This window comes from Labrus bergylta, chromosome 5 (genome assembly GCF_963930695.1).
Source record: "Labrus bergylta chromosome 5, fLabBer1.1, whole genome shotgun sequence".
Classification (NCBI taxonomy): Eukaryota; Metazoa; Chordata; class Actinopteri; order Labriformes; family Labridae; genus Labrus; species Labrus bergylta.
In genome coordinates, this window is record NC_089199.1 from 19,463,312 (window position 1) to 19,477,716 (window position 14,405).

Genomic DNA, 14,405 nt, shown 5'->3' on the forward strand with positions numbered 1-14,405 from the left:
TGAGTCAGCACCGAGAAAACGGGCAATGACACACGCACACACACACACACACACACACACACACACACACACACACACACAGGCAAGCACCCAAACTGCACTCACATGCAGAAACACACAGATATGTGTGCTTATGCAAATGTGCAGGCGCAGGCAAACACAGGCCTGCATGTGCAGAGAGCACACACTAATTTCCCCGCGCCTCTCAGAGGAGCTGCTATGTTAATGTGGTTGCACGGGGACCAGAAAAGGCGACACACTGAGCCGTGTATGTAGCTTCCACCTGCTCATATGTGAAGTCAATAAATAGCTCGCAAAGTGGAATTCAGCGCGGTTGCTAATACTTTTCAAGCCCTTCTGCTTCTTCCTTTGCAATTACTTTATCCCTCTGAGAACTTTGAAAAACACTTCGTCAGAGTGTATTGTGCAGGGTATAGACATCGGCACTGCTTATTAAAGGTGGAGACGATTTCTCTCCTCTTTCAGAGGTGGCAAAAAAAATACACAGATTCTCTACTCAGGAAGAAGAAGAACTCATGGTTGTTCTAAAGGAGACTGGTAAAAATAGTAATACTTACTCAAATACTTAACTGAAGGAAAATTTTTAAAAGTAAAGACTGAAAGTATTCAGTAGAACAGTGAAAAGTTACTCTGAAGGACATTTCTACCAGCTGTTTCTGTGCAGAGCTAAGTGACCTGTATGTTATATTTGGGAGGTAATTTAAAGATTTTTAATTTGGGGCTTTGTGTGCTTTTATAAGAGAGGGAGGACAGTGGATAGAGTTGGAAATCAGGGAGAGAGAGAGAGAGTTGAAAATGGCATGTGCGGGAAAGGAGCCACAGGTCCGATTTGAGCCCGGTCTGCCCGTCTGGAGGACTACAGCCTCCATACATGGGGCATGCATTCCACCAGCACACCATATCTGGAGATAATTAACCCTAAAAAATTCAAACTTCTTGACTCCTTCTCTCAGGCAGCATCCAAAGAAAGTACTGGAGCACATGAGTCACCTAAGTCAAATGTATTTTGGTGCAAAGGACTAATGTTTCTAATATTATATATTTAATGTAATAAACATCAACTTTTTAACCCCATTGTGCAAACTCAATATACCAGTCTGAAGAGGAACGTCATGCTGTTATGCATCACTATCATGATTAATGGCTGGGTGTGTATGCGTAAATAAGGAATCACACTCCAGTTTTAAGTTGCTCTGCATGTACAAACACGGAAATACATATTCTGTATGCTTAGGACATGCACAGCAAGCTTGACAAAGGAAACACAAACATTCATTTAAATGTACTATTGACATTGAACTGCAGGCCTAGAGATGTTAATACATATTAACAGTACAATCAAAAAGCACAATGACACTTGAAGAAAGTGAGACAATAGTGTAGTAGTGAGGAATGCAAATGAAACAAAAACACATATTTAAAAAAAAAAAAAATGTTATTCCTGGGAATTCACATGTACTACTTTCAACACTGATGGTATGCCAAAGAGTTCATCTTTTCAATGTCTCATCAGTTCGCTTCGGTTTTGGGAAAGCTTGTGCAATTTTTTGATACCCAAAGGCCCAACCAGGGACAAGGGTTGAAAATGAGCAATCACTATAAACTGTCAGTGCAGCACATCAGTTGCATGCTTTGTATTAAGAATTTGGTAAATTGCATCATCCCTCTGAAATAAATACATTAATTTTTTTTTTTTTTCCCTTGATGTGAAAAAGTTGTTCTTCGTGTGATGGGGACTTAATTTTTCAATATCGCTGGTGACATAGAGGTTTGTGCGAGCATTCCATTGTGCAGAGGCTGTGGTCCTTCAGGCGGGCGGCCCGGCTTCCAATCCGACCTGTGGCTCCTTTCCTGAATGTCATTCCCCTGTCTCTCTCTCTCTCTCTCTCTCTCTCTCTCTCTCTCTCTCTGCTTTCCAACTCTATCCACTGTCCTCTCTCGACAATAAAGGCACAAAATCTGACACAATTTTATTTTATTTTTTTAAAGTTCTCGATATCTCCAAGAAAACAAAAATAACTCATTATCATGGGAAAGCCAGCATCATTGTCCAAAATAACGAGGTGAATAAGTCAAGCGTCCCAGAAAACAACTTAGATGTACTGATTATGACCGGGAAAGCGACGTCAAATCAAATCAATGGATGCATGACCTCTTAAGGCTCGGTAGCTCCCTTAAAACTCGGCTTCGGATCATTACTGAATTATTTGTTGCTTCCAAACTCTATAAAAGTCTGTTGTTTCCTGATCTCTCTGCTGCTAATAGTGTCCTGGTTGTTCTGGTGCAGCGCTCTGTGTTCCCAGTTCCATTAACAGGCCCCGGTCTCTCTCACCGGGGATGTGCCATTTACCGTGTGCTGCAGGAACTTCAGTTCAGCGTCATTAGAAAAGCTACAACCTCTGTCAGACATGACTATCTGTCTTTTTCCCCTCTGTTTGTCTCCTGCTCACGCTCTTTATCCTCTTATTAATTCCCTTCCTTTACTCGTTCAGGGTCTCAGTAACGGCCACATTTTTTTGTCATCGTCTCACAGTTGATCTTTTTTTTTTTTCTGCTTTGTTTCCTGCAGAGAATCCAAGCATGATGAAAAACACACAGAATCCAAACAGTAAGTATCTCCAGCAGCACAAATGACTATGTTTGAGTGTGGTGTCATTTTAATACATCTCATGGTTCCTGCTGTATCACTTGATCATCATGTTTCCAGAGACACTGTATGTGTGTGATACGGGAACAAAATGTGACACTCATGCCGTCTGTTCCGACAGAGGATGTGTGCAGAAATCTGGCACTGATCAGGAGAAGCAAATTCTTTGGCAGATTGTGGTTTTCACATTCAAGTATTGACAGGTGGATGTTTCTCATTCTGCCCTGAATGCATTCTCCCTGATAGAGCGTGTGAGAGTGATTCAGGCAGGATTAATCTTCAGCAGCAGCAGCAGCAGCAGCAGCAAGCCTCTTCCAATGACTAACCGAGCCTGTCACTTTTGGTTGAGTGCGAGATTATTGGTGTTTCGTATGTGGAGCAGTGGCTCATTTGCGGCTTCTAGATTATCATATGTAAAGATGAGGGATTGTCAGGAGAAGCCGCAGGGCTGTGACAACAACCTCTCCATCTCTCCTCCTTTTTTTTTTCCTGCCACTCCCTCTCTCATTCTGCTTCAATCTTTCTGTCTGTCTTTCCTCGCCTCCTTCTCTGACTTTTTCATACTCACTTTCTGTCTACATTTCTGTGCCAAACGCTCTTTCAGTTTCAGGCATTTTTTTTTTTTCAAACCCTTTCTCACCACCTTATTTCTCCCTACCTCTCCCTTCTGTCATATTTTATTTCCGACTGTTCTCTACAGCCAAGCACACCATTCTGATGTAATCTTTCAGGGCACTCAAGTCTCATGGTCAGTGCAGATAATACTGCAGCATTTCTGACTAATATGGTGAGGTTTATTATAGGTTTTCACCAGCACAAGTCTTTCTTCTATATTTCATTGTGGAAGTTGTATTTTATGTCTTCAACTATTGCATGTCTTTTGTGCAAACACATAAATAAATACATAAATAAATAAATAAATAGGAGACAGGGTTTGGAGTCTTCTCAGATGTGCATCGGAAGTATTAAGACTGAAATAAGACTCTTAGAAATATCAATCAGGGTTTATATATGCTTGAAAAAGACTCTGAATTAGTTTTAGGAGGAGACTCTTTAACACCTCATCCAGGATCTCTGATAAATGACAAGCTTTATAAACGGCTGTAAGCACTTGTAATATGTGTCTAGTTAGCAGTAACAAGTTCTAAGTGAAAGACTTCCTGATGTCATTTGGTAAAATGCACCGGTAATGTGCACTAAATGTAAAAATGCAGCTGCCGCAACCAACAGGAAGCACTGAAACACCTGCATTGTTATGGCTGCACAATGAGCTGTTGCTGATGACCTGTAAAATGCATTTGAATGGTTTCGGTGCACAATGTATAATCCCTCATGCATGTGTGTGACACTCATGTTCCAGTGTACAGTGTGAACAGCTTCCACAGCAGATGGCGGGCAGAGCTGTCTTTAAGCTGAACTGCCCCATTCACATGAGATTTGAACAGTCATGTAGCCAGCCTCACTCACTCTCTCCCTCTCTCTTTTCCTGTTTCCTGCTTTAAAAACATCTCATTATTTGTCTCTCGTCCTCTCCTGCACTCAGTTTATCCATCTCTCTTTCCCATACGCACTTTGTTTTCCCCCTCTTCTCCTCCTCTCTCTCTCTACTTTTTCCCCTGCCTTTTCCGTGGCTGCTAGTCGTATCTTAAGGATGCAAATCTGAATATGCAAATGCTCTGGTAAGCGCAGGAGCAGGTGTGTCACAGCAAGGACAGAATCAGGTCAGCATGGACGCACAGACATGCCGTGCATGCAATTCAAATTGGTGTACAACACTTCCCCGAGAGGTCACCACACACGTGCCTGATGCCTTAATGGCTGAATACACAACTCCTGGCCTGGTGCAAGTGGGAGGGACAACTCCCTTCAGTCCACAAAAAAGAGAAAATTATGCTTCTCAAGTGGTATTAAGTTCATCCATCTTTGTCAAATTTCCAGCCCCCATACAACAAGATGCATTATGATGCATTGTGTGGCTCAAGCTGTAAATCCAAACCAACAATAGCCTTCTGAAACCAGGTCTCATGCACATCATAGTAAGCTTCTAAAAGTATCTGAGATTAGGTTCAATTCAAATGATAAACACTGTCATTGAAAGATCTGTAAACTTTCCAATAAGGTGTGGTCATGTTCGGATTTATGGAGAAAATATTTTACACAATACAATTCACAATCCAGTTGTAAGAAAAACAGCTTTGTGACTGATTACACACAGAATTAGCGTCACTTGCAGGCCTAGAATGAACAGCTTTTTCTCCATTTTACTGTTGAGTGTGGATCCCAGTTATCTTTTTATGCTGCTGTAGTTTAGTTCATGTGCCTGCTGTTCCATTTTTTGTTGTTGCTGTGATTGCTGAGCAAAGGCTGGCTACAAAGTCGTTATTTAGCGTTGCATTCAAATGTGTGACAACAACATTGGCTGATCTTAGCTAATGTTGCATGTTTATGCTAACTGCTAGCTAACATATGGTTAGAAAGGTGTATTGTTGCGCGTAGTGACCAATTGAAATGAGTATTTTTCATGTACATGGTAGATTGAGTAGAAAACTAAAGTGCTTTTGAACTTGGTTTTGTAAGAGTTATAGAGGTTTACTTTCACTTAGAGTTTGGTTAGTGCTACGGTCAAATATGATTTTTTACTACTTTTAAACCATAGGCTTTATAAAATGTGGACCTAGTCTCAGTTACATCCCTCTAGAGACACCATACTGGGAATGCTATCCCCAAATCACTTTTTCATCAATACAAAAGGGAGTTCAGGGGGTTTCTGAAATCCCCTAGCAAACAACATCAATGTGTCCACCTGTCAGTCATCTCAGATACGCCCCTCATGCAAATTTAAAATGTTTAGGCTTGATTAAATCTAGATGGATGTGTCACAAAAAACATTGCACCCCCCTACAGCGTGTAGCAATAAAGGAAATGGCTTTTCAGACCAAAACCATTTTATAAACCAGGTGATAAAATGTTGTATTTCTGCTGCAAAAAATGGGGATATTTATACAAGTGTTCATGGAGTATCCTGGGCTTTTCCAGCCAGCCTCAAGTAGATACTCATTTTTGTTTTCCTTTCCACATTGGCTTCATTTCCTTCAACAGAGGTTGACCTTTGCTTATAACAGAATTGAAGCGACAAGTGAAATTCAGGAAAAAGACGTTACACATTTTTTTAACCATATACTATGATTCCTGACATACTAGGCAGATGTGAGGATCAAAAGTTTTCCGTTGTCTTCTTATCTGTGGCTGCTCATCATCTTGGCTCGGACATGGTTGTGCAATCATAAAGGAAAATTCATCACAATTAACAAAGTATCAGCTGATGGACACTGAAAGATAACAATACCATAAATGCCAGCAGCCACAGTCAAGTAATCTACATTTTCTTTTTTTCTTCTTTTTTGGCAGACGTGCTACTGCCAGGCTGCCATTTCCCATAGTGCCTTGCAAAATTAAAATTAAAATCCTCTTTTGGACCAGAGGTCAGATCAAAGACAGGAAGCATGAGTTGTAGCAGTACAAACAGATGTGTCGCAGCCACAGTCAGAAATATAGAGAGGTTCTGTAAAGGCAGCTAACTCGTTTTTAAACTTTCTCTGGAGTGAAAGCAGTCATATGCTAAAAGAAAGTGATATGTTTTCCGCTTGCATTTTCAGTCCAGCATGGCTGAGGTGGAGTGATCCTTATTAAAAAGAGCACACCGCCACAGAAATGAGTCCCAGTTGATATTCAGGTTGGCAGAAATGCACTGAGGTCTGAGCCAAAAACTGAAGGCAAACAGATGGCTGGGCGACTTGCATCTCTGATTGTAGACTGAGAGGGGACCTCAGATGATGATCTTCTGGTTGGATGGGCCCATTTCAGAAAGCAATAAAGTACTTATTGAGAAGATCTAGTTGTTGTTGTCTAATGTGTTATGACTTCCTATAAGCAGAGTGTAATATGCTGAACACAAAATGTCACTTCTGTGGAGATTAACATGGATTAGAAATCGTGATGAAACCCTGATAGTTTGATTTAAACAATTCTGAGAAACATATGATCCAATTCTTTATCATCAAACTGCTAACAAACAACATATCTCAGAGTGCATGCAATATAATAACATCATAGTCATAGACGGTGTATAACAAGTTGATGTAGCCAATTGGTTTTAAATGTGAAACCAATGTGGAAATGACTCAAACCTGCATTCTTTCTACTCGGCAGCAAGGGGGTAACTTAACTGGTTGTAAAAGATAAGTCAGAATTTAAGAAACCAGATGGGAAAATGATTAACGATTCTCAGTGGATTTATTATGATTGTAAAGATTTGGCTTAATTGCACCGGTCAAGTATACTTTTGCCTGGTATGGCAAGTTCCATTTAGTGTCAAATGGACGATATATTAGCGGGGGTGTTTATCTGTGAATAAAAAAACACTACTACAGAGGCCGATCAACAAGGACGGAAATTTAGAATAACATTTCCACCATGTTTTCCAAATATGGTAATTCTGACTCAAGAAATACATAATGAATGCTAAAATGCCAAACAGGAGGGGAGATTTACACCATAATGGGTGATGCCATGGTTCCTATGTCGTTGTTCTTTCCTTCAGTCTATAATTCGTAAAAAGCCATTTTTATCATTTGGGCAAAACCCTGATAGTAAAAATGCTGTGTGATATATGCTATGTGTTTTTTCTATAATGATATGAATTGAAATATAAAAAACAAAAATTGTGCAAGTCCACAATGGGTTTATATGGCTATAATATGATAATAATTATAAGTCTACATGCCGATATTTTTGTTTTACTCATTATGATTATCTTGTGCGCACAAGATAATATAGATTTTTTTGGTACTTCAGGGGCTCCGTAGTTTCCAGCATGTCTATCCTGAATTAAAAAAAAAAAAAAAAATGGTGTGTTTTGTTCACTGCAAAATTTGCACCAATTCATCTGCAGATAATAACTAGCTTGAGCTTCTTCTAACTGCATCAAAATCATGTGAAAACATGGCCATTATAGACAGATCTCCATCCAAAGGGTAAAATATATACATGCTGAGTGAGGATGTTTGCACTTCCCTGCTGACTTCTATTGAAGCTGAACAATGGACAAATTCAAAAGTAAATTCATGTCATGAGTATGTTTATTTTATTCAGTCTGTGAACACAGAACTCAATCAACTGATGAGTCTAAACCCCTACAAGATCTAATGTTATATCTCCTGAGCACAGCCACACCTGAATTTCGGTCATGCTCACATTGTGTTTGTTGTAGTGTAGCCTCGACCAAACAATCTGTTGGTTATGTAAGCAAAGCCACACCTGCAGTCACTCGCAGGTTTTTCCTCCTGCAGCAGCTCTGGGTTCCTCTGTCCTCTCCGAAACGTTCCCACCAGGGAGCTGCAGGAAAAACAATCGCAGCATAAAGCTGATCTCTTCTCTGTAATCTAGTCTCCACATTGTGGTGCAATAGAACAACAGCGTTCAAAATAAAGTTAAAATTAAATTAGAGCTTCACTCCTCATAGCTCAGTAGTTTTTTTTTTCCTTCAAATATTTGGATAGAAAGATAACATTTGTGTTTGTCTCAACTGCACCAAAGGCAATGTGGGGACTTGTCGGAGTATCGGTGTAGAGGTAACCCATATACTCTATGTCAATACCCTCTGGGATCTATGTTTCTTTTCTATGTTGACGATAGATCTAGTCACGTGACATCTATTGCTTGTCTGTCGGATCTGGTTTCCTTATTAGTTTTCCCCCATTAAAACTGGGTTTTACCTCGTCCAGCTCAAGTCTGTCGTATATGCTATAGAGTTGTATAAACTGCCAACATAGTACCTTTTAGTTCTTATTTAACTGTCAGTATCGTAGTATTTTATTAATAGTAGAACAAGATAGAAAAGGTCTCATCTAATGAGAAAAAAACATCTTGGTAATTGTTCGATCATATAACAGAATCACATTATGGAGTACTGCAGTGGCTTTCAAAAAAGACTTTCAATTTAAATTCTATGTTATGAAATGTATTTTCATTATATTTTGCATATACCCTGCAGCTTATTCAGGATTAAACAAATGTGCTGTGGTGTACCTTTAAGAAAAATAAGGTTACATCACTCAAATTCACTTCATTCGTATAATACATTGATGATAATATCTATAGTTCACATATTATGAGTATGAGAGGTAACTCCAGGTTGTGTATTTATGTCTTGCAGTCACTTATTTGATTGTTGAATCCATTGTTTTATTTTTAGCTGGTTATGAAACAGACTGAAATTAATATTGATGGCTCTTCATGACCTACAAAAGCAAACGAGACTGTCAGAGAGAAGACTGATTTTTTTTTTTTTTTTATGTTTTACTAAATGTCTGAAAAATTATGTTGCGGGGTAGATTCGTGGTGCAAAAAAACAATCTTTATTTACATTTTCACCAGCAGTTAGTGATACGATATGATTAACTGGTAGGAGAAAGCAGGATGACCACTAACTGCTAAGACCAGTATGATTCTAGAGTCTGTTGGGGCATCACCATCATGTCTGTCAGTGTCCAAACACTTACTCCTCTTCCTCTTTTCTCTCCTGTTGCATATCATTCCTCTTTATTTTTCTTTGTTGACATCCATTGACAAACTTTGGTTTTCACAGCAATGATGCATGCAAAGCTTAGCAGGGCAACGAGAGTGATTGCTATCAGATGTGGTCCCTATATGGAGGTTTTTTTCCTACCATTGTTGCAAAATTTGCACATTTTGGACCAGTGTTTGGGTTTAAGTCTGTTAGCCCTCAGGGGCCCCCTACTGGTCTGGGGCCCCAAGCAGTTGCCTGCCTTGCCTGTTGACGTGCAGTGCCTCTGGTTAAGATGTAAATAAATATTATAAGAAAAAAGATTATCATAATATATATACACACCATGGAGTACTTTGTGGCTTCAAAAATAACTGAAGAATTGAAAGGTATGTCACATAACATTGATTTATTGGATGTTAAATCACATCTGAAGTACTAAAATCCAATATTTCCGCAGGATTAATCAGATGCATCAGGGTTTACCTTAAAGCAGTCAATGAAATGTAAAAGGTTATATCACACAAAACCATATTCCTTACTTTTTAACATGTTTATGGGCCATAAATATAGGGATTAATGGAATAGCGCACTGTTTTAAATATATGCCTTTCCTGGAGATGAAGAGAAGCCTCTGTGTCCCCGTCTGACCAACTGCTCTTTGATTTTTCCACAGATGGAGCCTCTCGCATTGACATGCTCGGACTTACTTCGATGGCACTTGTCCTCACAGTGACAGTGGAACTGACGTGAAACCCCTCATCCGAGACACTCACACACACACACACACACACACACACACACACACACACACACACACACACACACACACACACACACACACACACACACACACACACACACATATACTTGCCCTTCTTACACAACATCCGCACACACAAATCCTGCAAGCCTTCTCCGGTCACCAACGGGCCCTCCATGCGTCAGTCGATGAGGAAACATTTCCACCACAGGATGGCGCTCCACTGTTTTTTTTTTGTAACAAAATAATAACCGAGATAATGACAAAAAAAAAAAAAAAGAAAGACCGACATAATGAACATGACGACCTCCTATATAGCCCCGCCCAGTTACACCTTCTTTTGTTTCTTGTCCCACGTCTGCCTGTTGATCAATAAAATCAGTTGATTTAAAACAGATAAGAACAAAGCATTTTATTTCGATGAGTCAAAATGTGGTTAAAATGTGACAAGTGGAACTGGCTTAGGCTCCATATCAACCACGCCCTTCTTTTTCATGTCCTGGGATGCACCTGATTAGCAACAAGCTGATAAACCTGTGGGGGGAACAAACACAGATGCTCCAAGAGAACATTCTTTTTTTATTAATATACAAGTTTTCCTTTTTTTTTTGTTCCCGAAGGCTCGGAATGTACCAGAGGATTTAAACACATTGAGAAACTGGGAAAAAAAAAATCTCCTTTTTGAGTGTATTTTGTGTACATCAGTGTAAATATTGAAAATAATTAAAGAAGTTATATGGGTTCTGGTGAGGGCTGGTTGTGAGAATTGTTGGGAGTTTACACTTCTCCTCCACTTTTGTTTGTACTTCATTCAACACTGTTTTCAGACTTCGTTCTTGGCTGAAAGGACAGAAACATTAACAGCCTTTCTGTTTCTCATTTGGGCTTTTTATATCTTCATGGCAGGTCTCCAAGGACAGAGTGAAAAAATTACCTAACATATGTCTGCTGTTTTGGGGTTGTGGTGCATGTGACGTTTGAAGATTCTTTCTCCTTTTTGGTGTGTTGCAAATGACGGAGCTGCAACTCATTGTCACTGGCCTGTAACCGAGTTATTTACTTGTGACATACTATCTTAAGTGACCTACATTGTGTACGATACGTAACTCTTACCCAGACATTTACAGTACTAGTAGGATCATTTTAGCCGCCATTTCCAGGGAGGCGCTCACCTAAGACAGCGTGTGTAAACAGGGTTGTTGCATTTGTTTCATTTCACCTGTATTAAAAATGGAGAGATGATAAACCTTACAAGCCTTGACTTTACTTATAACTCTGTGTTTGATCATTAAACATATGTTTGGTAGTATAAAACCAGCAGCAGACATCTTTGATGCTGGGTGCAGGCAATAATATTCAAATTTAATCATCGGTTCTTATTGGCTGCAAGGTGTCAATTAGTTCCTCTCAAAAGACACCCAAGAAGATCTGCTAAAAATGTCTGATCACCATCAAGATTTGGCCACACACTGACCATTGATTGTATTGTAATCTGGAATCTATTGTATGGTGCAACAGGATCTGTGAAAGCCTCTGTTAATAATTTGTGCAAGCTCATAACAAGCCAACGCCTGATTACAATGAGTGATATCAAAATGTCTCTTTACCCAATTACGTGATGCATTTTATGGACTGCAGTGGGAGCCAGATAGAAAATACATTTCTGATAATGAACACATTATTAGACCTTATTGGATACATCTGAAATACTGCAAGGATTGGCCACCATTCAAGTCATAAAAATGACACCATATAAAGAGATTTGAAGGACAGTCAGTATGTTAACATGCACAGTTAGGTCTAGCCACAGATAAAGGTCGACTAGGCCCACCACTGTCTTTGCCCCAGTATACAAGCCCCCTTCAGATAGTTTCTATTTTTGTAGTTGACCTATTAAGGCCCTGACATACCATGGAGGTCGTCGGCCGTTGGTCCTGGTTGGACCGTCTGTGAGTGATAGTCACCCTAGTTTTTGCTGGTGTGTCCGCTCCGTCGCTACCCGTCGGCCGCCGTCTGCCATTTCGACCGATTCAACATGTTGATTAATCAGACAATATTCCCGATTAGAAGTGCCTTTAATAGTAGGGGTGCGCAACAGGGGTGAGAAAATGGTCTTCTCGTATCATAACATCAGATAATCGTCTCTCATGCATGGTGGTTGGCCGTCGGCTGTCGTCTTTGCGATGTGTTCATGTGCAACTTTTTGGCAAAGACAAAAGGCGACGTAAGGCGACACCAAAGTCGGCCTTTGTCACCACTAGTTCTTTATAGTCTTGGTGCTTGGTGTGTCAGGGCCTTTACATCACATACCAAACAATCTACAGTCGCCTTCCCATGTCTTTCTTCCATTCATGTGTTTCAATTTGTTTGACTCCTTCAGCGGGCACAACATAAACAGTGTCTGCTCACCTGTCCAAAAATGGGTGGCACTTGCTCTAGCAATCACCATGTTGATACCTTAGTCTTCTACCTATTGCTGGGACTTCCGGGTCAAAGTCCAGTGCAGGGTTTGTGGAGTATGCTCAGAAAACCTGGGCCAGTTTGGGACCAATTGAGGTGTAAACAAGCAAGAGTACATCGACCCCCAAATACCTTATCTAGGTGTGACAGTCCGACTTACGATTTCAGTTGGTCTAACATGTCTGCACATATTTCAAAGGTTTCGTTTTAGTTGGCCGACTAATACACAGACTATTCCTAGCTGCATGCAAACTTACTGAGTGTGCCCCTGCAGAGAGACAAAGACTTTGGCTTTTTGATTGTACTGACCCCAAAATGACTTCAAGGAGATTCCCATATTGCTTTTAACCCCTTTCAATTTGCAAACTCTTACTGCAGACTTATCCTGCATTTTTTTTTGGTCTTCACAAAAATTGCAGTTGAAGCTTTTCTAAGGACACAAAATGTATTAAGAGATTAAGGTTTAAACCAGGTTGGAGCTAAGGTGAGACTTTCTCAAAGCTGAGTCGAATATTGGGACATTGGCTCACCTTGCCAAAGTACAATCCATATTCCTGCGTTGTGGAGATGAGAGAGAAACCTTATTAGTAGTCAGTCATATGCGCTTTGAATTTATTATTTTCCAGTGAGGAAAGCATAGGACGTCAATCCTTGCCCACCCACTGTAAAGCATTATAACTCAGCCGTGATTTTAATTTTAATTCAAGAGGCACTTCTGTGCTGTTTTTTTTGCTTGTTACCATTCTCTTCACATTCAAGAGACGAAAAAACAGGTCTGCTACCATTTCTGAACGCATTAGATAATGTGCAGATTGTCTTCACAGAATCATCATGCAAAAAGAGAAGTACATCATCACTTTGTCTGTGTGGACATTATTGTGCTGTACTTATAGCCACAAATTATTAATATGTGTAAACAACCCATGTATTTAAAGTGTAGTTTAAACATGTACAACGATGTTTTTTTACACCAAAAAGATCAAATAGGTGAATGAAATGGAGCTTTTTGAATAAATGACTTAATCTTTTTCCCTCTCCTTTTCAGACATAAAGAAATGATTCTCTATGCTCATTATAAGTCAAGGCTGTTCATGCTTTTGTAATGGTGTGGCTTTATCAGTTATCCTTTCAATCCCTTTACAAAATGAGGACTGAAATATGATGGTCAGAAAAAAATAGGCTTTATTTTCTTTTTGTGTTTAACCGCCTACATCCCTTTTCTGCCAATGCTTCACTAATCTGCATATTTATTACAGGAAAAAAAGCCGGAAACACCTGTTAAAAAAACGACTCTTTGGCCTTCTGTTCTTGTTCAGCTGCATGTTGCACACTAATCATGGATGGCACAAGCAAGACGAGGTGAAAGTGGCTCCATGCAACAATGCACATGGCTGGGCAGAATGTTTTTCTTTTTTTTTTTTTTTCTCAGCAGTGTTGTGAATGGTTCACCTGACCTAGGAGCAATGGTGAGGATGAAAAGAAGCCTCTTTGGCCTAACTGTGAATTATTCAGTAGTCAACCATGCTTGCAGAATCCAGTTTCCCTTTATTTCATCTGCTGGCTCGGCTATCGGATAACAAAACAGCAGCCTTGGACACAAAACACGCCCTCCGTATGTCTCTCCTTCAAAATGCACCACACAGAGTGCTTTTAATATAAACGCTGCTCTCTTGTTGACCGCAGCCTTGCTTGAGTGTGTTATCAACAACACAAATGACAGCCTGACAGCGGGGACTGAGTGACAAGCCTCCCGTGTGACAGGAGAGGAGGGTTTGCATCTCAGCGTACTGTATAGAAATGAATGACACTTCCGGGTTTCTCTGTAGACATCTCTCCATCTGGCATCCTTCAGACGGTTATCTATATTATTTACAGTGCTGTGTGCTTATCATATCAAGTGGCTGACATTAGATTTTGCAACAGGAATCTTCAGCTTTTCTTCCCAAAGA

General features: G+C 40.0%; 1 protein-coding gene across 2 annotated transcripts in view; it reads left to right on the forward strand.

Annotated features, from left to right (window-relative positions):
* The window catches only part of igsf21a (immunoglobin superfamily, member 21a), a 244,804-nt gene extending 234,701 nt beyond the window's left edge, over positions 1-10,103 (forward strand). For both annotated transcript variants that reach the window (XM_020633082.3, XM_020633083.2), the window contains exons 9-10: positions 2,591-2,629; positions 9,910-10,103. In XM_020633082.3, the coding sequence (XP_020488738.1) occupies positions 2,591-2,629; positions 9,910-9,986 (116 nt within the window). In that variant the 3' untranslated portion in view covers positions 9,987-10,103. The remainder of the gene's footprint in view (positions 1-2,590; positions 2,630-9,909) is intronic.
* The last annotated feature ends 4,302 nt before the right edge of the window (positions 10,104-14,405 follow it).